We start from the raw sequence: 27,664 nt of genomic DNA on the forward strand, positions 1-27,664 counted from the left end.
ATTTTAAACCCTGTAGTGTCCTCTAACATCTGTTTACTTCTATTTGAAAGATTTTTCGTCAATATATTCATCTTATCTTTATTTACTTGTAGACCAGCCACATTTCCAAATTACTCAATCCTTTTTAGTAATTCCGTGCTGGATTCCAGAGGGTTTTCCAAAACGAAGACCATATCATCTGCAAACGCCTGCAGTTTATAAATTTGGTCTCTTATCTGAAGCCCAGTAATCTCCTCATCTTTCCTTATTATTCTCAATAAGGGTTCTAAGGTTAGGATAAATAAAAGTGGGGAGAGTGGAAAACCCTGCCTAGTGCCCTTACAGATATCAAATTTGTCAGTTAAATTCCCATTTATCAACAATCTCGCTTCCTGCTTAGTATAGATTGCTTTAATCATATTACGAAATGTAGCCCCCAACTCCATATGTTCCAACTGACACATTAGGAAATCCCAATTAACCCTATCGAATGCTTTTAGAGCATCAATAAATATTAAAGCTAATTGTTTATCTGGTCGGCTTTCATAATACTCCAGAACATTTAATATAATTCTGAGATTATCTTTTATTTGTCTAGTGGGAAGAAACCCATTCTGGTCTGTATGTATGAATTGGTTTAAGTAAATTTTTAATCTATCCGCAATTATTGTCGCAAATATTTTATAATCTGAATTAAGAAGGGATATTGGCCTATAATTTTTAATATGCTTCGAAGGGAAATCATCCTTAGGAATCAAACTAATATTTGCCTCCAACCAAGTTTGCAGGACTATAGCCTCATCCAAAATTTCATTAAATAGATCTTTCATATGTTTTCCCAACGCTTCCATTAATACCTTATACAATTCTGCAGGAATTCCGTCAGTGCCTGGGATTTTTTGACATTTCTGTTGTCTTACCGCTTTTTCAATTTCTGCTATTGTTATCTCCTGATCTAAGGCCTCTTTCTCATTAGGAAATAACTTAGGAAGGTCTGACTCCGTCAGGTATTGTTTAATCCTCTCCTCAGGAACCTTTTCTTCCTGATATAATTCTGTAAAAAAACTCAATCGCTATCTTTTATATCCCTTCTTTATCCCCTATCAGTGTCCCCCTCTTATCCTCTAACTGCTCAATTCTTCTACTTTCTTTCTCTTTCCTTATTCTATAGCTAAGCCATCTCCCTGGCTTATTGGCATATTCAAAATAGTTCTGCCTCGCCACCCTAATTTGACGTGCTATTTTCTCTTGGTCCACAAGGTTGAGTTTATGCCTCCAAAAATCCACCTGCTCCTTCCCATACACTTTCTGTGGGTTTACCTGGAGAGCCTTCTCTGCCTTAGTAAGTTGCTCAGCAGTTTCCCTCCTACTTTCCTCCTCCTTCCTACATTTAACTGCCATCTGTTTTATTATCAAGCTTCTCATATAAGCTTTAGCCGTATCCTGAACTATTTGTAGGGGCATCCCTTCCGTCCTATTTTCTAAAAAAGCCAAACTCATCTCTTGTTTAATTTTTTGTACAAAAACATATCCTTCAGGGTCTCCAGGCTCATCATCCATCTACTCCTCACTCTACTCCCCCTTATCAATGTAATAGCCACCGGGTTGTGGTCCGCCCATTTGTTCGTCAAAATCATGGCATCTTTTGCATAAGGTATCAGCCCATCCGACAACCATACCATATCCAACCCAGACCATGAGTTATGCCTGGGGGAATTGTAGGTATAACGTTGAGAGGCTGGGTTAATCACACGCCATATATCCCTAAGGCCAAATTCTTCACACATATCCCTAAATATTTTGGGTAAGACCCTCCTATCTTTCCCTTTTTTCTTCTTCAAATCAACCCTCCCTGTTTTGTAATCCTTAGCCCTATCTACCACCGCATTAAAGTCCCCTAAGAGACACATCTGCTCATACTCCAGATCTAACATTTTCTGATATATTTTCTGGAAAAAGTCTCCCTGATTATTATTAGGTGCATATATGCCTACCAGTAACACTTTGCTTCCCACCATTTCTATCTCCAGCATCAGGTTTCTCCCCTCTGGGTCCACCCATAATTCTTTAGGACACAAGTACTCCTTAACATACATTGCTACACCTTTCTTTTTCTCCTCAGCAGATGCTACAAATAATTTCCCTAGTTTAGGGTAACTCAACAAATTAATTTGGCTTTTCTTAATATGAGTTTCCTGAAGGCACCTTTTTGGTGTTCTCTGTAGTTATATATATTATCTAAAGAGAGCTGATTTCTGACTGTAAATAGATGATGAGAATGATTCTAAATCTAATAAAGAGACAGTTACTCTAGTTTTTATAAATTATTCACTGAAATATATGACTGGATAAATGGAAGAATGGTAAAATCAACACAGTGTCATTTAAATATCCTTTCTTTATGAACAGGTTTTACTGAAACAATTCTTGGTGAGTAGCCAACTTCTTTTTTCCATTCCAAACCTGAAACTTTCTAATAATTTTACATGCATCAATGATAGGTTTCATAACTTTCAACTGGATTTCTTTTTTAAAAAAATAATAATAATTAGCTTAATTAACATTAGCCTTTCTATATCTAGAGGTTCAGGGTAAGTATTGGCTCCATAGCTTTGGCCGTCATCTCAAAAACTAATTTAGCCATCACTGATAGAGGATAGATCATTGAGGAAAAAAGACTTCATTAAGTCATGACAGTGGTTGTTTCATATTAAAAATGTTTAAATTTCTAGTTTGCAAAGATCCTTCCTTAGTACTAAGTGACCATGTATAAGCAGATTACTACAAAAGATACTTGAATATGAGCAAGCAGTGTGCAGCCACTGCCAAAAAAATAATGCAATCCTGGCTTGTATAAACAGAGGCATGGAATCAAGATCACGTGAAGTATTAGTACCTTTATAAAACCCTAGTGAAACCACATCTGGAATACTGCAACCAATTTTGGTCACCATACTACAAAAAAAGATGTTGAGACATTGGAAAAAGTTCAGAGAAGAGCAATTAAGATGATCAAAGGCCTGGAGACTAAAACATATGAAGAATGACTGCAGGACTTGGGTTTGGCTAGTCTAAAGAAAAGAAGAAACAGGGGTGACGTGATAGCAGTATTCCAGTATTTGAGGGGCTGCCACAAAGAAGAGAGGGTCAAATTATTCTCCAAAGCACCAAAGGGCAGGACAAGAAACAATGGTTGAAAATTGATCAAAAAGAGAATAAATTAAGGAAATTAAGGAGAATCTCCCTAACAGTGAGGACAATTAACTAGTGCAACAGCTTGCCTTCAGAAATCGTGGGTGCGCCATCACTGGAGGTTTTTAAGAAGAGACTAGACAGTCCCTTGTCTGAAATGGTATAAGTACTCCTGCTTGAGCAGGGGGCTGGACTAGAAGACCTCGAAGGTCCCTTCCAGCTCTGTTCTATATTCTCTATCTCTGTAGGGTCATGTTGGGGAGTCTGGTAGGTTTCACTTAGTCTTAGTGTATATATTTCTTGCCTGGCTTCACCATTATCACACAAATATTTCCTGACTTTTTGTGTATTTTCAGTTACATCTAAACCCGATATCAAAACAATCGCACCAGAAGTGCCCTCTGGTAAGAAAATTCACACTTTTTATTTTCTACAACCATGCACTAATGAGTCATCAAAAATGTAGTCCAGTAATTGATTGTTATATTTACATCACTTATTGCATTTCATGTGACAAGGAAGGAACATCTGGGGATCTAGTAAAAGTATCAAAAGAGAGAAATATTCACTAGAAAATCAGCATCAGAAATCTGTGAAATAAATAACTTTAATTCCAATTTTATTAGTTTATCAGAATATAAAATATAAAAGAAAATAAAAACAACAGGAAAATAGGGGACGTGAAAGGGAAACAGTAAAAAAGCATCTTTTTAGCTCAGTAGAAATAATAACACTACAGCCTCAACTTTTGCTTTTATACTTTAATATACACTTACCATATAACAACACAACTATCTAATTAACAAAACCCCAAATCAAAGTTTTATTTTTTCCATCTCAAGCACAAAATCCAGAAGCAGTTTCCAAGTAGAAACAAAATTAGACGTGTTCTTTTCTTTGAATAAAGCAATTTAACCATCTTTACGTTTTTCCTTCTTGTTGGAAGTAATATATATTTCTATTTTCAATTATTAATTTTAATGAACTGTTATCATTTATATTAACTATACTCTTAACTATACTCTTTCAAATTCTTTAACCTTAAACTGTAAACTTTTCTTTAAAATTATTTCTAAAGTCAATGAATTCTAGTACATTTTTTTAAAAAAACCTTCTTCTTAACTTACATACTTTCAAATTCAGTTTTAATAATATTTTATAAACTTTAGGAATTACTCAAGGATTATATATAAGTGAAAAAGAGAAAAATCCCATTTTCAAACCCACTTTATAGACACAAATCCATACATTAGAACAGACATGTCAAACACAAGGCCCGGGGGCCGGATCCGGCCCACGAAGTGGTTTCATGCGGCCCGCGAAGCCATCCTGGAAACAGAGAGGGAACGGCCCCCACTGCCTTGGCCCTGGCCCAGAGACCCTCCTCCTGCCAGAGACCCCCAGTTCTGTCCCACTCCTGCCCAGGCCCCCCCATAGGCACCCTTGATGCGAACGATGTAGAGCTGGCCATGCCCACCCAGTAGGCCATACGCACTTTAGCCATGCCCACCCAGTAGGACACGCCCATCCTGGCCACACCCACCCGGCCCCCTGAGGGCAACCGCAATGCTGATGCGGCCCTCAATGAAATTGAGTTTGACACCCCTGCATTAGAACTTTCTTTCGATTAGATATAACAGATTAGTAAAAATTCATCCTAATTCCAATTAGCTCATTCAATTTAAGTCACTCTCTCAAGCTTGTCCTCATAGAATAAAATCATTTCTTCTCTGGAATAACTGTCAAGTAATTATAAACTTGTCTTTTTCTCAAGGGATTCTCAACCTTGATAGTATCCATGAAGACAAAGTTCCATAGTTGTTTTCTGAGAATTGTAGATTTACTTGGAACTCTTCTTTCAATTACATTGGAAGACATGTATTTAAACGATCATTTGGTACTAGATTTATATTCAAAAAATTGTAGTTATGTCCTTTGCATTGTCAGGTACTTGAGAAATTGCTTCAATGATTTGGTAACTTTCTTTACATAATGGCATCTCTGAATTACTCATCTTTTCCCCAATTATTTGAGTAGTTTGTTCCTCTTGCTTTTATAACATTGTTAGAACATAATTGTTCTAAAAAGTGAATTATTTTATTTAAATATTTCTGGAGCAGGCTCTGGAAATCTGATACAGTCCATATTTTTTCATGTTCTTAGCTCCCTCTTGTGGTCAAGGAGTAAATTTTTATACATCAATTTTAATGCTTCCTGGCCAATCAGAATTCATACAATTTGAATTCATACAAATTGAAAAACTTCAGCCACCCACAACTAAACAATCGAAAGCTACAGATGACATAAAAATAATAAAACAAAACCAAAGATTTTTATACTCTTATGTAGTCCATTCTTCCTTCTTTTAGCTTGCCTCTAGCAGTCCCCTTCCTTGTTTACCAGTAAGGAAGTCTCAAAAATAGTGCAGAACTTAAAAAAGCTACAAAAGGCTTTGACTGCAAAGAGCATATTTTATCTTTAATAAAGATAAGAATCCTACAAACTGATTAAGAAGTAAAATGCACAACTTATGGTCTGTTTAAAAATAAATTCCAAAATGGCTGCTTTTCAACAGCAAAGTGATTGCAGCCCTGCCCCCTCATCTGAAGGTCTCAACAGCTGCTTCAAAGCACAGCTCCTGAGAGTTCCTGCAGACTTGTATGGAAGATTTTGTGGGGTGATTCTAAGAGTATCCCTAGCCCAGGGGTAGGCAACCTTGGCTCTTTTATGACTCTTGGACTTCAACTCCCAGAATTGGAGCTCAGGAATTCTGGGAGTTGAAGTCCACGAGTCATAAAAGAGCCAAAGTTGCCTACCCCTGCCCTAGCCTATGAGAGTCATATAAATTAAGGGAACATGGTTCCCTCGTTAGTAGTTGAAGAAGTCTTGGTCCAGAGGAAACCTCACTAGACTGGTCTGTTGGCCATTTGAGAAGGTTCTGAAACAAATAGCTAAAGTTATATCTGACAGCATCCATATTTTGCATCATCCAATACTTTGACAATACATGCACTACTGTATTGTCAAATCACAATCATAAGATAATAATAAATTATCTTGTTCATGTTTGTCCAATAAGTTAAGAGTATTATATGGACCTAGAAAAGGGTACATTAAAATAGATACACCTTAGCTGTAAATTTCTATTGTCTGCAGAGATCTGGTTTCTTACTGTAAATAGAGGACGAGGATGATTCTAAATCTGATAAAGGGATAGTTATTCTAGTTTTTGTTCATTATTCACTGAAATATATGACTGGATAAATAGAAGAGCAATATGAAAAATAAATCAATAGGAGTGACATTTAAATTTCTTTTCCTTATGAACAGGTCTTATTGAAGAGCCTTAATGAATAGCCAACTTCTTTTTTTTCCATTCCAAAATTGAAACTTTCTAATAAACTATTATGCATCAATGATAGGTATCATAACTTCCAATTAGATTTTTTAAAAAAGCTTGTTCAGTGTTGATCTTTCTACATACGGTATATTGGCTCCAAGGCTATGGCTGTTAACTCATAGACTAATGTAGCCATTGTTGTTTGAGGATACATCACTGAGGAAAAAAGACTTCATTAAGTCATGACAGAGGCTGTTTCGTATTATAAACATTGTAAATATCCAGTGTGAAAAATCCTTCTTTAGTAAGTGGACATATATAATCACTTTACTACTAAAGATATCACCAAAAGTGTCATGCTGAGGAGTAAGGCAGTTCCCTTACTTTATACACTTTATTTCACGCCTGGCTTCATTGTTATTATCTCAAAATATATTCTGATCCTTTTTGTGTATTTTTAGCTCCACCTACTCCAGCTCAAACAACCACACCAGAAGTGGACGCTGGTAAGAAAATTCCCACTTTTATTTTCTATGACCATGCATTAATAAGTTATCAAAAATGTAGTCCAGTAATTGATTGTTATATTCACATCACTTATTGCATTTCATGTGACAAGGATCAATGGAAGAAACATGTAGGGACCCTGTGGAGAGTGGGGGGGGGGCTATAAGCCACTTGGAGAGGCAATTCTCAGTCAAATGAGAGAAGATTAACAATATTCTATGAATCAAGGTCAGAATTCAATAAAATAAATAACTAAAGTTATACCTGACAACAGACATTTTGTATCTTCTCCTACTTTTTTAGCACTAAAGTATTGTCAAATAATAATAATCATAAGATAATCATAAATTATCTTACTCAATTTTTGTTCAAATAAAATTATTATATAACCCTACAAAACAATATATTAAAATAGATGTACCAAAGGTTCTTCAAAACAGAGAATAATATACTTGTTGTGAACCTTCCTTAATTAATTTTGAATACACACACGCACTTATACAGATACATAGACACACACATGCACATATATTACACATACATACACAGTGCTTTTTTTGTCATACAAACCACCTTGCCTACCCTACAAGGTTCCATCCAAAAAAGGTGCCGGAACTCCGTTCTGAGCGTTCTATGAGAAAAAAAGCCCTGTACATAGACATACCCATATACATACACACAAACATAGTATGTGTGTATATAATTAGTGAAATTTTCCTTCCCCAAAGTATATAGTTGAAGTATAACATTGAAAGGGAAGTTTATAATATGGAACAGGTTAAATGGTTTGTCTCTGTTAGAATATGTCGTTGAAGAAAAAAAAATGGTTTGTTTAACAGAGTATTATTAATACACAGTGGAAGTTGTACTGGGACTTTTAGGCAAACAGTAATGCACTAACACGAGTTTTATAACTTATTTTTACTCAGACAACAAAAAGAAACACAGTAAGAAATAGTCCAAGTATCAATCCAGTATCATGCACATAAAAGTCAATCCATAAAAAACATAGTATCAAAATACAAAAGCTGCTTACCAATATCAAAAACAATATACACTGTAGCAAGCAGTTGATTCTTGAGAGAATAAATATCAAGTTAGCAAACAAGAGAACAAGAGGTATCCAAACACTAACATCAAACACATATACAAGAGCAACTACGTGTAACATCTAACTCTCTTTTATGTGGAATAATTACAGCCACACCCTTAGGCCGTTTAACTCCTTAAAGGTGCTTTTACTCCATTATATAATATTGTCACCCAAATCAAGTTTAATCTCTAACAATCTCCCCTTTTGGGTGGCATATTATACATATATTTTTACAATCTCAAATTACACATATCACAAACAGATTTATGCTTTATAGCACCCTGAGCTTTAGTAAACTGGTCAGCAATATTATCTTCAGTTGCACAATATTCCAGTTTAATCAAATTATCTTTAACACATTGTCTGACATTTAGATACCGTAGATCCGTATGTTTTGATCTAGTTTTCACTGCAGCATTAGTTGCTAATTTTATAGCTGCTTGATTGTCTTCATACACTTTTATTGGTTCATTACAATTTAAACCCATATCAAACAATAATTGTTTCCATACCAATAGCTCAGTACATAATAAAGATAAACAAGAAAATTCAGATTCAGTTGTTGATAAGCTTATATGCTTCTGTCTGTTAGACCTCCATCCTACTAAAGCGTTTCCCAATAATACAACCAATCCTGAAGTGGATTTCCTGGTTACAGTATCAGATGCAAAACTAGCATCTGCAAATGCTTTTAGTTCCAATTCCTTTGTTGGCTCTAGATATAGAGAATAATGTATGGTGTGCTTCAAATATCTTAAAACTCTTTTCGCACCTTGCCAACATTTGGTTGTAGGATTCTCACAATATCTAGCTAAATGATTAACTGTAAATGCTATGTCAGGTCTTGACCAGTTACATAAATACATCAAGCTGCCTATTAATGATTGATATATCTTTTTATCAAAGACATTGCTGTTATCTGCTGAACTCTCAAAACCTTGAACCATAGGTGTTTTTACTGGTTTACAGTTTTCCATATTATAACGTTTCAGCAAACCATTAATTTTCTTAGCTTGAGACAGTTTAAATCCTTTACTAGTCCTGATAATATCCAGCCCTAGATAATGACTAATAGCTCCTAGATCTTTTACTCTAAATTTTCTTTTTAACCCTGAAATTATTCTTTCAGTTTCTGTTTCATCTTTTGCTATAATAGCAATATCATCAATGAATAATAATAACAATGATAATTCACTATTTTGCTGTTTTATAAATAAACAAGGATCTGCAATACTAGCTTTAAATCCCAAACTATTTAACTCTTTTACTAAACATCTATTCCACTCATAACCTGACTGTTTTAAACCATACAAACTCTTATTCAGTTTCCAACAGTACCCTACCTTACTTTCTATTCCTGATGGAACTTTCATATATATATCATGGTTTAATGTTGCATGCAAATAAGCAGTTTCAATATCTACATGTTTTATACTATAATTCTTATTTGCTGCCCAAACTAAAGCAGCCCTAAGAGTGGAAGCTCTTAACGTTGGGGAAAATACTTCATCATAATCACTATTATTCTGTGCAAATCCTTGAGCAACTAATCTTGCTTTATGTATTACCTCTCATGTAACACTTTCTTTCAGTTTAAAAACCCATTTACATCCAATTAACTTTTCTGTTTTAGGTATTTTAACCTCTTGATAAACATTAAGATCTTGCAAAGACTTTATTTCTTTATCCATAGCTACTTTCCAATTCTTTCATTCTCAGGATACATTTTTATTTCTTCAACATTAGAAGGTTCAATGTCTATTTGACAAATTAAACCTGCCTCGAAACGATCAGGCTGTCGTCTTTCCCTGTTAGACCTTCTGAGAGTTATTGGACTTATAGGTACATTTACATTATTATCTTCTTCCTCTCCTGTCTCCACTATCAGTGGTTCTTGTTTGATCTCTCTAGCAGGTTCCTCCTCTTCTTTATCACTTTCATTTGAGGAGTTAGTTAAATCTTGTTGAGGAATATATACAATATCTTCTACCCTTTCCCAGCCTGACTGTTCTTGAAAAACAGCGCTAGAACTACAATAAATGTTTTTAGTACCTTTCTCCCAGAACCGATAAGACTTATGGTTTAACTCATAGCCAACAAAAAATAATTGTTTAGCTCTATGTTCTCCTTTATTTCTTATTGAACTTGGAATATGTACCCAAGCAGGTGTCCCAAATGTGTGAATATAACTAAGATTTGGTTTTCTCTTATACCATAAGGTATAAGGAATTTTACCTGTAGCTGAACTAACCACATTGTTTAAAATATGATTAGCACATTTTGCTGCTTCTCCCCATAAGCTATCAGGTAAACCAGAATCTTCAATCATAGATCTAATCATAGCTTGCAATGTTTGGCCCCTCCGTTCAACAAATGCATTATGCTGAGGTCTATAAGGAGCTGTACGTCTATGCTCTATTCCCTCTGAAACTAACAGCTCATTGAACTGTTTATTAACAAACTCAGTTCCATTGACTGTTATTATGGTTTTTACATTTAACTGAGTTTTCCTTTGTACAAACTTGAGCCAATTAGATATTGTTTGTATAGTTTCAGTTTTTGACGTAAGTAGATAACAGAACCCATATCTGCTATAATGGTCTAGAATATTTAATATGTAGCAAGCACCCCCTAAACTGGGTTTCATAGGACCTATCAAATCCATAAATACCAGTTCTAATGGAGTTGTGGTTTTAAATCCATCTAACCTATTAGCTGGTGCTGCCCTGCTCTTTTCTCTACCACATACGTTACACTGCAGATATTTCTTACAAGCCTTTAACTTAAACCCATTAGACAAAGCTACAGTTCTTTTTAGTGTATTAAAATTCACATGACCCAATCTTCTATGTAATAAATGAATACATTCATCATGTGGTTTTTGATTTGTACAAGTAGTAGCCATTATAATAGGATCATTGCTAATTACAAACAAACCGTCTTTCATATTAGCTATTAAGTTCACTTCATTCTTTTGAATAAGACATTCCTCCCCTTGGAAAGTAACTTTAAAACCTGCTTCCAATAATGCCTTAACTGATAATAGATTATAATCACATCTGGGAACATATAGCATTTCCAAATTTTGTTTTAAAAATGAACAGTAAACCTTACCCTCTCCAGAGACCTTGACTCTCCAGCCATTAGCCATAGAAATATATTTTCTACTAGACCTTATATTCTCAAAATCCCTTTTTATTTTTGAAATACAGTGTGTAGCTCCACTATCTACCACCCACCAATTGTGGTTATTAGTAGTTCTATTAGCTACAGCTACATTAATCAGCTTTTTATTCTTTCTATGGCTTTCCTTTCTCTGACAATTACTATTCTGACAAAACTTAGCAATATGTCCCTTTAACCCACAATTAAAGCATTTCCTTAAAATATAAGCAGATTCAGTCTTCTTTATTTCTTGTTGCAATGGCTCTCTCAACTGTTTTCTCTCCATACGACATCTTGATTCTTCCAACAACCTTCCAGTTATTGAAGAAACAGTTAGGTCTTCTTTGGACAAAACCTCCAAGGACGATACAAAGGCATCGTAGCTCTCATCCAATGATGATAAAATGATGTAAACCTGGTGAAGCTCTGAGAAAATAAGTTCTTTTTCTTGCAGTTCCAACAAAGTTGCTTTTATAAAGTTAAGGTGAGCTAACATATCGCCATTCTTTTCCAGTCTAGCTCTAAATAGCTTTCTGGTAAGATTTATATGAGCACCAACACTGTCCCAAACAAACATCTTTTTCAACTTAGCCCAACATTTAGCAGCAGATTCTTCTCCATGCACATGGACTAGCTGTTGGTCTCCTAATGTTAGCCCAATGATAGATAAAGCCTTATCATTGTCTTTATTGAAGTCTACAATCTTCTTGTTATCTTCTTCATTAGTTGGATCCCAGGCAGTTACATCAGGAGGATTATGGACTATTTTCCAAAGACCTTGATTTTGTAATAGCAAACTACATTGTGTAGACCAGGATACATAGTTTGACCCATTAAGCCGGGTAATGCAGAATGGATTGAATAGTCCTTGTGCCATTGTCTGAATTTGAAAACTCAGTTAGGAAATATAAATACAATACTGTGCCTGTCCTCAGCACCACACTGGATCTGGGCCCATAACCATTGTTAGAATATGTCGTTGAAGAAAAAAAAAATGGTTTGTTTAACAGAGTATTATTAATACACAGTGGAAGTTGTACTGGGACTTTTAGGCAAACAGTAATGCACTAACACGAGTTTTATAACTTATTTTTACTCAGACAACAAAAAGAAACACAGTAAGAAATAGTCCAAGTATCAATCCAGTATCATGCACATAAAAGTCAATCCATAAGAAACATAGTATCAAAATACAAAAGCTGCTTACCAATATCAAAAACAATATACACTGTAGCAAGCAGTTGATTCTTGAGAGAATAAATATCAAGTTAGCAAACAAGAGAACAAGAGGTATCCAAACACTAACATCAAACACATATACAAGAGCAACTACGTGTAACATCTAACTCTCTTTTATGTGGAATAATTACAGCCACACCCTTAGGCCGTTTAACTCCTTAAAGGTGCTTTTACTCCATTATATAATATTGTCACCCAAATCAAGTTTAATCTCTAACAGTCTCTTTATATTTTACCCCTTATACTGTGGGGAATGAAAATTTCACTAATTACATATAATTTTAATGAACAGCTGTAGTACTGTCACCCCGATACTGGGAGTAATTATGCTACACTATAATTACCCCCATTATAGATTGCATGCCTTATTTGTTTTCTTTGATGTAACTGCTTCACATGATGCTACTTCACCCTCAGAGAAGTTGCCTGGTAAGTCTGCACAAGAATTCCAAAGTTGAATACTACGAACTATGAATATTATGAAAAAAAACATATTTTATGTTTCTCATAATAAAAGCTTGTGTAAGAACTAATCCTAATTAATTGGCAAAAATTTGAAAATTGCTTATCTTTGAGGTATCAGATGCCTCATTATTTCCAGTCTTCCACTCAAATAAACGGATTCTGACTCATCTTTCTCAGCTAAATCTATAAGACTGGTCAATGGAAAAAACAGCTGTGAGGGACGTGTTGAAATCTTACGCAATGGATTGTGGGGGACCATCTGTGATGATTCCTGGGACTTAAAGGATGCAAAGGTCGTGTGCAAACAGCTCGATTGTGGTAGCGCCATCACAGCACACGGAAGCGCTTTCTTTGGTCAAGGCTCAGGAAACATAACTCTGGATGATGTAAATTGTAACGGGAATGAGAATAGATTGGAGGAATGTCCTCACAGAGGATGGTATCGTCATAACTGCAATCATGGAGAAGATGCCGGCGTCAACTGCTCAGGTATCTTCCATAGTCTGAAATATAATGGCATAACAGGAAAGAAAGCGCAATATGTTTACATAATGGAACAAGTGTAATGTTATACCTATCTTCAAAAGAAAGGAAAAAGCAGCAAGTAGGCTACATTTAACTAACTTTGACATCTGTACTGGGCAGGTTCATCAAACAGAATATCAAGCCACAGGTTGTAGCATTAGGCTGTAATAATGAACAAGAACTAGAATGTTTTTGTCAAAGACCATCACTGTATGGCTGATTTTTACCTTTTTTAAAAAATAAATATTAGCTTTGTACAGAAGAATGTGGTAGACAGTAGACATGCCCAAATGCTGCTATTAAGTAGCTTGACAGTTGGCTGAATGAATAACTGCATCCAAAGAAGGTTCACGAATGGCTTGGAGAGAAGATATTGAGTTTCACAAGTTTCTCCTCCCTCAGCATTTTAATCAATGACTTTCTGGAAACAACTGAAGTTGGAACCAGCTTCCTTTATGGGAACATTGGTTGGAAACCCTGCCATACATGCTCTTAGGGGACTCTAAACTAGATAGAAAATTATGTAGTTGCCATGAATCTTCCTAAGTGAATTTTGAAAACACTGGTTTGTGAAAATAGAAACATAGCGACATAGAAACCTGATGGCAGAAAAAGATCCAGGGTTCCACTGAGTCGGTCCTTTGAGTTTTTTCTTTGCTTTTGTTTTTTAAAATTCATTTATTTGTTTTTAATTATATTGTTTTTTATTTTATTATGATGTATTTATTATGTTTTTATTTTTAATTTTTGTCAGATGATAGACATACGCTTATCCCAAGCATATGTAAATTCAGCTATGGAAGATTGACCTAGTACCTCCAATGGAAGTTGATTCCAAGCTTTCATTACTCTTTCTGTAAAGTAATAATATGCAGGCATTATTTGTACAATATTGATGCATTTGCCATTGTGAACATGCATCAGTAAATAATAATGGCGAGATTCTGGAAATCATTAGTGTGAAATAGCATTAGTCAACAATGTTCAAAGAAATACTATAAAGCAGTTCCCAATTGAAGACATCCTACTCCAATGTTACGTTGGGTAGAGAGGCAAATTGTACATGTATATAGTATTTGTTTTATGTTGTGTCATTATCTCACTATTTACAAATTCCATGACTTGTTTTTTTGTGTGTGTTTTTTGTAGGACGTACTACAGCTATTCCAGAACCAGAAATACCAGCTAGTAAGTGTGTATCCTTAATCCCAAAATTAATCACTCTGAAATAAGAACAGGACAAGAGATCTCCAAACACATATCTTTTGCTGCTTCTACACTAAAGGAAAAAGAATGGAGTCTTGTGACTCGCCCAGAGTTGTGCCCACATGGTATTGGTTGCCAGACATCTTCCAGGTTCAATTCAAGGAGTTGTTCATGACCTATCAAGTCTTAATAGGCACAGGGCCATGATATTTGAGGGAACATTTCTCTCTGGTTGCATCTACCCATAGTATGTGGTCTGGCAGAAAAGGCATGTTTTGGGTCTCCTCTATTAAGGAGTTATCACTTGATGAGGTCTGGTCATGCTGTGCATGGCACCCATTCTTTGGAATATTGTCCCCCCCTCCCAGAGGTTAGATTGGCCCCAATCTTACTGACCTTATAGAAGACTCTCAACTTGTCATGATCCTTGGTCCTGCTAAATGTGTGTATCGAGAGTGAAGCATGAATTATAATCTCCTGGTGATTATGTCCTTTATGGTCTTAATCAGGTAGTTAATGGTTTTATACCTCTCTTTTTGTGGTTTTATTTTTATTTTATTTGGTCTTATTTTTGTTTAAAGTCTTTGAGCTGCCCAGAGTGACAAATGCGAGATTGGTAGATATGTATATAGAATTAATTAATTAGTGAAAAAGAGATCTGTGCATTTCCCATGCAACCATCTGAATAGAATTTAAAAGTAGAGCTTTGATAACATCAAAGTATCAAACTGATAACATCAAACTGATCCTTAACTAACCTTGTCCTGTGCAAAAATTCACAAATTCTCTGTATCATTGAAGTTTCGTTATTTCCAGTTTCCCATTCAAATGTATGGATTCTGTTTCATTTTTCTCAGATGAATCTGTAAGACTGGTCAATGGCAAAAAGAGCTGTGAGGGACGTGTTGAAGTCTTACGCAATGGATTGTGGGGGACCGTCTGTGATGATTCCTGGGATCTGAAGGATGCAGCAGTCGTGTGCAAGCAGCTTGGTTGTGGACGCGCTATCAGAGCAATTGGAAGAGCTTACTTTGGTCAAGGCTCAGGAAATATAACCATGGATGATGTAAATTGTAGAGGGAATGAGGACAGATTGGAGGAATGTGCTCATAAAGGATGGTATAGCCATAATTGCAACCATGGGGAAGATGCTGGTGTCAGATGCTCAGGTATCTTCTGTAGTCTGAAATATAAGAAGATATTTTTTAAAATGCAGTGTGTTTACATGTTATCCTTATAATGGAACAGGTTTAATGTTACAGATATTTTCAAAAATTTTATACATATCTTCAAATAAAAGGAAAAAAGCAGCACCCAGGCTAAATACCTCCAGTTTGACATCTATAATAGGCATGTTCCTCAAACAGAATATTAAGCCACAAGTTGTGAGCATTAGGCTTGTTATAATGAATGAGAACTGGGACACTTTTGTCAAAGACGATTCATCCAAAAGTATTTTTGTCTTTTTAAAAAATAAATATTAGCTTTGTGACGAGAACGCAATAGACACAGTATACAGGCCCAAGTGCTACTATTGGGTAGCTTGACAGTGGGCCAAATGACTGTATCAAAAGAAGACTCATGGATGACTCAAGCTTGGAGGAAGGTCTTGAGTGCCACAGGGCTCTCTTCCCTTTATTATCAATATTTTAATCAATTACCTAGTTGCAGGGGTTGTGGAAACTCTAATAAATTTTTGCAGATGAATAAGACTATTTTCATTTAGCAGGTATAATGTTCTCTTTTTGCCCCCAATATTAGTCCCCCTGTATTTATTTGTTCCATTGCTTGATTAAGTTTGTTTTCTTAACAGGTTATTCTACACCTGCTCCTCCGGTGATAGAGACAACCCCTAGTAAGTCTGCATCTGAGATCCTCATTTGTCAATCAGAGAAAGGGCTATTCACGTTCTCTGCATTATTCACACTGCACATTATACATTTTGTAATAACACATGATTCATTTCAGTCAATTCCTATTAATAATTGTAATTAATCACATACTGACGCCAGAGAAACAAGGCAGAGTGTTTACCTAAAGAAAGCTGCTCATTAAGCCCCGGAAACAGCAAAAGCGTGAGAAAGAAGCTCAGAAGGACTTCCTCCTAACTTTCTTCAGCTAGCATCTGAAGGAACGAAAGAGGGCAAAACTCAGTCAGGCCTTGAAAGACTGATGTCAGCCCTATAGGATAAAGCAGATTAAGAAACCAACTGGGACTGTAGTGCTGTTCGCTGTATTAACAGATTCTTGAAAGCCTGACGAGAATGTCTCCCTTTCTCTCTCTTATTATACTAAATTAGGGATAAATCAATATTACCTTTTTTTTTTCACCTTTTTGAAGTTTCAGAAGCTTAAAGGATGCTTTCATTTATGTAACTGTCACTGTCATGTCTGTGACTCTCCACACTTCATTTTCATAGGCAGTCTTTGACTTACAACCACAACTGAGCCCAAAATTTCTGCTGTTAAGTGAGACATTTGCTAATTGAATTTTGACCCATTTTATGACCTTTCTTCCCACAGTTGCTAAGTGAATGACTGCAGCCGATAAGTTAGTATCAATGGGTTGTTAAGTGAATCCGGCTTCTCCATTGATTTTGCTTGTCAGAAGGTCGCAAAAGGTGGATCACGTGACCTTGGGACAATGCAACTGTCATAAGTATGAACCAGTTGCCAAGCATCTGAATTTTGATCAAGTGATGATGGGGAAGCTGCAAAGATCTTAACTGTGAAAAATGGTTATAAATCACTTTGAACAGTCACTAAATGAGCTGTTATAAACCGAGGATTACCTGTACTTGTACATGCAAGTTATTGGCTGGCTACTTAATTTTCATCAAAACCATGAAACCTGATCATTTTAGCTTTTTAGCTTTTTTCTACCAGAAGCTAAAGATACTTCTACAGTCATCAGCAATATGTCTGCATCCCAACATTCATTCAAATGTATTTATATCCATTTTTTCCAGTAGTTATATCCAATATGTCCAGTATTAGCTAAATTTGGGAAGCACATGGAGATTACATTATGATCATGCACATCCAGTGGGGTACAGGTCCTTTGATCATAATGATCGTAACATAATATCCACATGTTTCCCAAATTCAGTTAATGGCCATCTTTTTTCCCATTTCGGCTATGAACAGAAATTCTTAGTCTTATATGGTCAAATGCTGTTTTTTGTTTCTGGGAACATCTTTCTGCTTTTGTATTGCTAAGTATGAAAATGGAATCTGCAGAAAGTTCTATGTAAAATCATCTTAATTAGAGCAGAGAGGGAAAAAGATGTATATGTATACAGAAGGCAATCATATCCAACCGTCTCTACAAGTCTCCCCAATTAAACAGTTATTATTACACTTATTATCTTTTAGTCCTCTTATAATTGAATAACAGCTTGAGAAACAGAACAAATGCTGTCCTAAAATCCTAGTTTGTGAAACAAAATGAAATTATGATGAAAATAGGTATGAAACCTGTTTAGTAAGGGTTGGGCAAATGTGCGTAATCAAACAAAATGTATTTTTAGTTACATCTTTGCATATTGTAAACAGTTGTAAATAGTATTCCCCAAAGCTGACTATATTTTTTCAGCTACTTTGCTTCATATGTTTATGGATACCACTTTGTGTGCTATTTCTTTTTTTCAAAAAATATAAAACATTGCACTACCCTTGCCTTACACATTTCTCTAATTAATTCAGTTTAAAAGTAAAATAATATGTGGGTGACGTTGCCTCTATTGTATTCTTCCAAATTCTCAGACATTTAACCCTTTTTTTTATGAAACACCACCCTGGAAAGTAATTCTTGGCCTTATTTTCTATAACAAAAAGAAATTTACAGATATTGGTAGCAGGGGAAATAGTTTTTTAAAAATCTACAAAGTTTCATGTGCACAATATTTGGCTTTGTGTTGTCTAGCAAATCAATGTGGAGGCCAGCTCACAGAAGCTTATGGATCCTTCTCTGGACCTTATTATTCTGGAAGCTACAGCAATCAGACTTGTATCTGGAAAATTCAAGTGAGGCCCCTTGAACGCATCAGTTTTAAGTTCCTTTCTATAAGGTAAGTTGAAAGATTCTTTTAACGTTTTCCTTCTATACACTTAATAAATGTGTTTTTGAGTTTGTAACCCACTAATATATTCCCGGTGTATATCAGCAACAATTACCATTCAAGAGTAAACCAGACTTGGTTAACAGGCATGATATACATTTGGGATGACTAAAACTAAGAAAATCAATTCAACACTTAACTGAATTCAACATAGTTCCACTGAAATAATGTCTTCACAATTTTACAATAAATGCGCCCCTTAAAAGAAACTCTTAAGTGTTTCTTTTTGGCTTACTGTGATTATTTCTTTCTTTAAATGATTTAACATAATTTGGTGTACAGGTAGTCCTTGTTTTTTTACAATCACAATTGGGACCAGAATGTATGTTGTTAAGCAAGGCTATTGTTAAGTGAAATATACCCAACTTTATAACCTTTTTTTGCCACAGTTGTTAAACAAATCATTGCAATTAAGTGAATCATATGGTTATTAAATGAAACCATCTTCACCCATTTACTTTGCTTGTTGGAAGCTGGCTGGAGATTGAATATGGCAATTACGTGACTCCAGAGGGACACTGCAGCTGTCATAAATACAGGCCAGTTGCCAAGTGCCCAAATTTGGATCACGTGATGCTGAATGCTCCAACAGATACAAATCCAAGAACCAGTCAAAGTCCCTTTTTTTAGTGCCATTGTAACTTTGAGCTAAATGAAGGGTTGTAAGCTGAGGACTACTTGTAGTGGTTAGGGCATCAGGCTAAAGACTGGGAAACCCATGAGTTCTAGTCCTGCCTTAGGCACAAAGCCAGCTGGATGACCTTTGGTCAGACATTTTCTATCAGATCTAGAAAGGAAGTAGTGAAGCAAAAATCACTGACAAGGTTTGCCAAGAAAATGATAGGCATTCACAGAGAATCAGATGTGGTCAAACAGAAGGGGAAAAAATGATGGCATAGTACAGGGGTGTCAAACTCAATTTCATTGAGGGCCGCATCAGCATTGCGGCTGCCCTCAGAGGGCCGGGTGGGTATGGCCAGGGTGGGCGTGGCCTACTGGGTGGGCGTGGCTAGAGTGCGTATGGCCTACTGGGTGGGCGTGGCCAGCTCTACATCGTTCGCATCAAGGGTGCCTATGGGGGCCTGGGCAGGAGTGGGACAGATCTGAGGGTCTCTGGCAGGAGAAGGGTCTCTGGGCCAGGGCCAAGGCAGTGGGGGCCGTTCCCTCACTGTTTCCAGGATGGCTTTGCGAGCCACATGAATCCACTTCGCGGGCCGGATCTGCCCCCTGGGCCTTGTGTTTGACATGTCTGGCATAGTAAGTGATAAGGAGTCAAATCTTTATCTATTTCTGTACAGCCTGGACTGTGATAAAGAATATATTGAGATTTTTGATGGACTCCGATATAGTTCATCTCCAATTGGAAGAATTTGTTCTGCCGCCTATCTCAACTATACCTTTTCATCAACTTCCAATATAATGACAATAGTTTTGCATAGAGATTCAGGTTATTCAGGAAATGGATTCTATGCTTATTACTACTCTGTTCCAGCAGGTAAGCATATTTATGTAGTTCATTTAAGTTGTATCCTGTTAATGATGTGAGTTAGGGATTCAATATTATTTTAAACAAACTTCTGTTTAGTTTTATACTGTGTAGGGCCATTGGTTCACATGAATATGGCACTGTTTTCAGCAGCCTATCTTCATAAATGAAATAATCTTTACCGTCTTTGAACTTTCTGAAATCGAATGATATTTAAATAAATGAAACAAAATAAAAACACAACAATATAACAATAATACAATAAATTGGAAATGACATTGGATCCAACAGAGCAGAACACCACTCCTTATCCCTCATTTAATATTTAAACTGGCAGAATCAACAATATTTTAAGATGGAGCTAAACTAGTGGCTGTGTACCAGTTGTATCTTCACAAACAAAAGAGATGGTACAATAGAACAGATTCTCTCTAGTTGTGTCACATAATATATTCAAAGTGCTTAGATAAATGCTTACACAAAGTTCAAAAATAGGCAAATGGGATGCAGACCTTATTTTCAAGCCATTTAGAATTTCAAAAGTAAACACAAAAACCTTAAAGTAAGTATTCAGTACAACTTTTTTAGCACTGATATAATCAGTGGTGGGATTCAGCCGGTTTGCACCAGTTCGGTAGAACTGGTAGCTAATTTTTTGTTGCCCAGGCCCAGAATGGACTTCTGGAAGCGGCATCCACACAGAGAATTGGTTGTTCACATATTTGAATCCCACCACTGGATATAATCCAGTTTGGTTATAGTCATTTGTTCGATAACTGTACTTACTGTCTTTCAAAATAAGCCTCACCATATGTAATCCAATCTCATATGTTCAGGTCACTCAACCCTTGTCCTCCCCATTTGACCCATTGCTGTTAAGAGATTTCAGATTTGGTTCCAAAGCAGCGAATCACTACTTGCCTGTTGGGCCTTGCCACCAGATGACTGATACAAAGGCCAGAGGGAGGTGGGAATGAGGGTGGGGATACAGCCACACTATTTTCCCCTGTTCCATGCAACCTATGGGATTCTGGGAAGTATAGTTGGAAGGCGCAGTAATGCTGAAACGGCCACAACTTCCCCAGGGGCCCTAGCATTCTGTAAGTTAGCCCATATGAGTTACCTTGGTTCAATAACTGTTGCCCTATACTTTCCAATTTCATCCAATTAAGATTACAAACAGACCCAAGAGTTTTAGTAGTATATAGATTGGATAATAGTAATTATCATCATGTTTAATTGTTTTATTGTATTCACAGAACCGAGACCTACTACACCATCTACTGCTCCTAAAGCTACGAGTAAGATATTATTCTTTTTCTCTGATATTGTTTAGTTGATGAGTTGTAAAGAGTTAAGTAGGTCACTGGAGATCACAGATTATCTAAATTATTTAGGAATAAGCCCCCAAATGTTCTACAAGTATTGTGGCATGAAGGTAGGAGGATTTGAATCTACTACATGATATGAATCAGGCATGTTTATTTGCTTTGTTAAAAAAATATGGGTTAGAGATGATGGATTTACCCATCCATCCCCTGAGTTTGGATCAAAGTAGCAGCAGGCATAGTAGAATAAAGGTTTCTCTTTGTTTTCTCTTAAAGACCCATTCATGAATTACTACTCTCATATTTAGTGTGTTTTCAAAATGCCAGAATCTTGCATTCCATAGTCATTTGACTAAGAAGTACTTTATATTCTGCAAGGGATTATAAACCTAAGATTTAAAAAAAAAAGATTTAAAAATATTATGCTTTCACCATTTACATGTTTAAAGCAAGCAACAGATTAAAGTCTAATAGTACTATTAGATAGTACAGCAATCATGAATATCATTTTGAATGAATTTCAGCGTTAACCTAATCAAATAGTTCTGTTCAAAGACCAATGCTGATATAATTGCTTAATAATTTAATGAATATTAAATTTCAAATGAGCTTTCCTGATTTCCTAGTTTTAAGTAAATCTTTCAGTCCTCTTTGAACTGAATTTAGATAATAGGGTTACTCCTTTTTCCTACATTAGAATCTACCTTTGAAATTTAGAATGAGAAATGTAGAACTGCAGAAGTTTGACCTCTGTCTTAGCAGCTCCTGAAATCTTCATTTTTCCCTCAGTAAATCATGCATTTATTTCCTTTTTTTAGTTCCTATAGATTATAATACCATAGTAAACGTCTCATATAATAAATTTGACATGTCAAAAATAAATTTCACATGTACCACTTGAATATGTATTGTCCCATTTGTTTGGGTGGCAAGGATTCAAGTTGACCACAGTGTGTGCTCTGATTCTTGATCCAGATTTATAGAATTTCTTGACTGCATGTAAACTTCTGAAGGCAAGTTTACAAAATCCTAAATCAATAGAAAAAAAGAAAAAGAAAGCCAGTTAAACATTTCAATATTTTCCTTGTCATTATGATGTTAGAAAAAGGTCTGTTGGCTATTGTAAATTGAACAGTTAAACCACCAGTTTGATGAAGATGTTCACTTTTGTTATATTTTCAGTTTCCCAGTTTACGTTACAGATGCAAGAATTGTAGTTTTCCTTTTTTTAGAATCTCAGTTATAAAATATATTTGTAGGAATCTGAAGAGTCCTGGAATCATATGTACATAACTGGTCTGGCCAAATTGTCTAATACTGGCTTCTCCAACCTAGTATGCCAGGACTATAGATTGAAGAAGGTTTAAGCATGACATTTATCCTTTGACACAATTATGAAAAGATAGTAGGGATGAAGTTGTGGCATGATAAAACAGTTTATTTCTTAGTTTTGATTGGAACTTAATATATTATGATAATACAATACTAAGCTTAGTATTGTATTGTGTACAAACTGATACACAAAGAAGTGAATTCAGATAGGACTCATCTAACATTATTTTGATTATATAGAACATAAAGGTAAAGGTAAAGGTTCCCCCGCACATGCATGCTAGTTGTTTCTGACTCTAAGGGCCGGTGCTCATCTCCGTTTCATAGCCGAAGAGCCAGCACTTGTCCGAGGACGTCTCCGTGGTCATGTGGCCGGCATGACTAGACGCCAAAGGCGCACAGAATGCTGTTACCTTCCCACCATAGTGGCCCATATTTTTCTACTTGCATTTTTATGTGCTTTCGAACTGCTAGGTTGGCAGAAGCTGGGATACTCACTCTGTTACACGGCACTTGGGATTTGACCCACCAAACTGCTGACCTTCTGATCGACAAGCTCAGCATCCTAACCCACTGAGCAACTGTGTCCCTATATAGAACATAAGCATTTATAAAAAAAGAATTGTTTAGCTTCCAGAGAGAAGTGGAATTTGACATTCTAGGTACAGTTCCACTGAAACCAATTTGTTGTTTTAAGGCTTGTGATCTTCCATTTTTTTAGTTTACCTTTTTAGTTCAAAGGTCGATGAGTGTACTTCTGAGAACACACTGACCAACTTCTTTTACTGACATTAAGTATTCCAAAAATTGATTGATGATTTAGTGGTTTGCATTACTGACCTGTGAATATAACTCATACACAAATTGACTTCTCTCCCCCTTATACTGCATATTCCTGAAAATAATAAGATGAAGTTATTTCATAATTGTTTCTGTTAAACCCACTTTTCTCTGTGTTATTTGATCTGGATGCTTCTACCCTCAGTGAAAGTGAAAAGCTCCTTTCCTGGCTAAGTAGAAGAGATACAGTATTTCTTAATTAGTTGATCTGGTCCACCAGCAGATTCATGAATTAAAAGAATGCTAATAATTAGATGTATTTGCATTTTGCTTAACGTTTCTCTGTGTTATTATTTAGGACTTTTGTGTTCTGATGGATATATGCGTGCATGGATCAGCATACGTTATCTCCATTCAGTTGGTTATAATGCATCGCAAGTTTACCTGAACACTCCAAATAGAGCATGTTCAGCTCAAATCACAGGCGATTATGTTTACTTTTTTATACCATTCTATGGTTGTAACACAGAGATAAGGGTGAGAATTAATTGTTGTTAAAACTAATAATTATCTACTTTGTCACTCTTCTTGTCTTAACTATTATTATAAAAAAATTTACTCTGGTTTTGGATTTAAATTGAACTAATGTTATGTTTAACAACAATACAAAATGTAAGTTTAAAATTAATTTCAGATATTGGGTTTGAGAAGTTCTGCTTAACTTTAAATACATTAAAGGTAAAGGTAAAGGTTCCCCGCACATGTGTGCTAGTCGTTTCCAATTCTAGGGGCTGGTGCTCATCTCCTTTTCAAAGCCGAAGAGCCAGCACTTGTCCGAGGATATTATTAATACATTAACTGGACCCAATATTACAATTAAAATAAAAAAGGGAATTTTGGAAAGGAGAAAAAAATCGATATCCTTATGTTTTTGAGACTGACTTTCTATTTTATCATGTGAGTTGTGGAAAAGCCAGGGTTGTGACTACTGAAATTATTGTAATGGGTAACATGGCTTTTGTTAACATAGCTTTTATTTTATAATTCTGAAATAACAGCACTCTTTAAACTGGTGGTGTTTAATGAGTATTTTGATGTCTACACTGTTGATTAATTTTTCTTTTCTCTGTGCTTTTTTAGACAAAGGATAATGACACAATAACTTATTACAATGTAATCAAGACAATCAACTCTGATTATATTATTACAAGAAAGAAAAACTTTCAATTTCATGTTTTGTGTGAAATGAAGCAGAACACTATTGTGGAGACAATGTTTGTTGCTCAAAATGCTATTGACCTGACTGAAAGGAAAATTGGCCATTACAATGTGTCTCTGGCATTCTATTCTTCACTATCATTCAGCCATAGAATTTTCGGATCAACATACTACGTTTCACTCAACCAGAATTTATATCTCCAAGCTACTCTGCACAGTTCTGATCCAAATGTTATGCTCTTCCTAGACACATGTGTCGCGTCTCCAGATAGTAATGATTTTAGAACGTTGACCTATGACTTAATCCGAAGTGGGTAAGTGTGTATTAAATATGTAAAAACCACAATCCCGTTTTCCACAAAGGAATTGCTGTTGTGTCAGCCACATAAATTCTGAGTTAGATTTTCTTCTTGTGTCTTATTTCTTAAAACAGTATAGAAAAAATGGCAGGGTTCATTTGCGAACTATAACCACACATTTTCAAACAAAACAATGCCATGTTCTTTTGGTATCAAATATTTAACTTCTTGTCAAATATTAAATGATAATATCAAATTATAAAATATGCGTTAATATCAAGTAATTCAATCGCATGTAGAAATACTAAGGAGAATAAAGGGATATTGTGGGCTGAATGCTAATGACCAAACTTTCTTTTGATTATGGTCAATTTCACATATTTTGTAAATAAAAAAAAGTTATTACTACAGGGCCATTGCCTTGCTCTTAGTATACAGTCCTCTGTACTAGCAACATATTACTTTCCTTCCCAAGTACATATCTTGAAGCACTTTTATGAGCCCCAAATTTGGGTTTCATTTATTCATTTTGATATTCCAATATTATATGCTTTCTCCATTGTTCTCTAGTGCATCTCATAATCAGAGTCAGCCTACTGCAGAAATTTAGTAAATATATAAATCATTATGCTGTAATAAAATATTTGAAGTAAACGTCTAGGCATACCTGAAACAACTTTTTTTTTTATTTTTCAGATGCCCACGAGACTCTACTTATAGAAGTCTGTCCTCACCAAGCAACAATATAGTTCGTTTCCAATTCAACTCCTTTAAGTTCCTTAACAAGCACAATTCAGTTTATCTACAATGTAAATTAGTAGTGTGTAGAGTAGATGATCTTTCATCTCGATGCTACAAGGGATGTTTAATAAGAAAAAAGAGAGGTGTGGACGAAACTCAGGAGAAGGTTAATGTTGTTGTGGGACCACTCAAACTTCTGAAAGATGAGAATCAAATTGAAAAATAGGGTTTTTCCTCCACATTTGACTATGTTTTCTGGTTAAAATGATAAAAGCTAGATAGATGCCTAAAATAATAATCATACCCATGTTACTCTGTAGATAAAATGGTTCTAATCCATAGAAAAATACTATCTTTTATACAAGCAACTAAAAGCAAATGAAATAATAAAAGAACTTGTTAAGATCTTCAGAGCGCTTCATCAGGCAATATTAGGGGATGAGGGAAAGGAAGATTAGTCTAAACAGCATTTTACATAAGCAAGGTCTTTATATTTATGGCTTTTTCCTAGATGGCTATGCAATTTGCTGACACCAATACATCATGATATAAACAGGCTGTTTAATTTTGTTAAGCACCTTATACAAAAATGCCAAAATCCACTTGAGGTTTATGTTCCTCATGATGATTGCTAGCCTTATGAAAATATTTGATAGTTCTTATTAAACCCACTAGCACTATCCAAATAATTTTACTATTTGACACTAGAAAACAGCTAACCTGTAAAATGTTCTCCACATGTTTTGTCATTCTTATTTTATTAAAGTCTGACATAGTAGATATACCAGTTCTAACAGTCAACCTACACAGAAAAATATGCACCTGTATTTTCATACAGGAAGGATACATATTAGCTGTATTTAATATATAAATCGTATAAATATATCATGCTAGTATAGCATCTTTTCTTGCTCTGAAAAGCAAAATTACTTCAATTATTTCTGAAAATAATTGCAGATTATCCTTCTTTCTCCCACCCAATAGCACTTTATGAGGCAGCTTCTGTTGTCTGAGAAGTTAAATGATATATTAAGACTTGGTCAGACTTTTAATAAATTGAATAATTTGCTGAAGACTAAAGGAGTCAATACATGGGACTGCTAAACTAATGAGAAAAGGATAATTTTAAAAGAACCCCTAAAGATGGATGAGCTACAAAATCGGAAAGTTTTAGGATTCTATGCTGTATATATGAATAGAAGAATTTTGTCACTAAATTAATCTCAAATTATAGGAAATTGTATTTTGCTTCCAATGCATTGCAATAAAACTACTATCTTTGCACACTAAGAGTGAGCTTATTATTTTGGTGAAAGGACAGCTACTTTTATAGAAAAAAATTGCACCTGTGAATTATTATATTTATTTTTATTTTAAGATTTTTATCCCACTTTTGTTTCATGAAACATCTGGCCCCAAAGAAAGATACAATATATGTTAAATTTTATAAGAAATTTGAAATAAAAATAGTTTCACTGTAGAAACTGCATAACCAGAAGAACCCTTATTTTGGGGAAACCTAAGAATATCCACATCTTTAAAATAATAAAATACTATTATGTGTACAAAAAAGATACAGGACAGAAGATAAAAAAGAAAAAAGATTCAAAAGCCCAATCTGACCACAAGATGCATTTTGAAATGGAGA

The 27,664-nt window shown here is 35.3% G+C and overlaps 1 protein-coding gene across 1 annotated transcript in view; it reads left to right on the top strand.

Annotated features, from left to right (window-relative positions):
• The window catches only part of LOC310641443 (scavenger receptor cysteine-rich domain-containing protein DMBT1-like), a 40,651-nt gene extending 13,422 nt beyond the window's left edge, over positions 1-27,229 (top strand). The window contains exons 9-20 of the mRNA XM_083364516.1: positions 3,528-3,575; positions 6,973-7,017; positions 13,158-13,469; positions 14,655-14,693; positions 15,569-15,880; positions 16,525-16,566; positions 18,637-18,781; positions 20,131-20,327; positions 21,578-21,619; positions 24,117-24,295; positions 24,899-25,290; positions 25,972-27,229. Coding sequence (XP_083220642.1) covers positions 3,528-3,575; positions 6,973-7,017; positions 13,158-13,469; positions 14,655-14,693; positions 15,569-15,880; positions 16,525-16,566; positions 18,637-18,781; positions 20,131-20,327; positions 21,578-21,619; positions 24,117-24,295; positions 24,899-25,290; positions 25,972-26,242 — 2,024 coding nt within the window. The 3' untranslated portion in view covers positions 26,243-27,229. The remainder of the gene's footprint in view (positions 1-3,527; positions 3,576-6,972; positions 7,018-13,157; positions 13,470-14,654; positions 14,694-15,568; positions 15,881-16,524; positions 16,567-18,636; positions 18,782-20,130; positions 20,328-21,577; positions 21,620-24,116; positions 24,296-24,898; positions 25,291-25,971) is intronic.
• The last annotated feature ends 435 nt before the right edge of the window (positions 27,230-27,664 follow it).

Source organism: Vipera ursinii (assembly GCF_947247035.1).
Source record: "Vipera ursinii genome assembly, chromosome: 5".
In the NCBI taxonomy this organism is placed as follows: Eukaryota; Metazoa; Chordata; class Lepidosauria; order Squamata; family Viperidae; genus Vipera; species Vipera ursinii.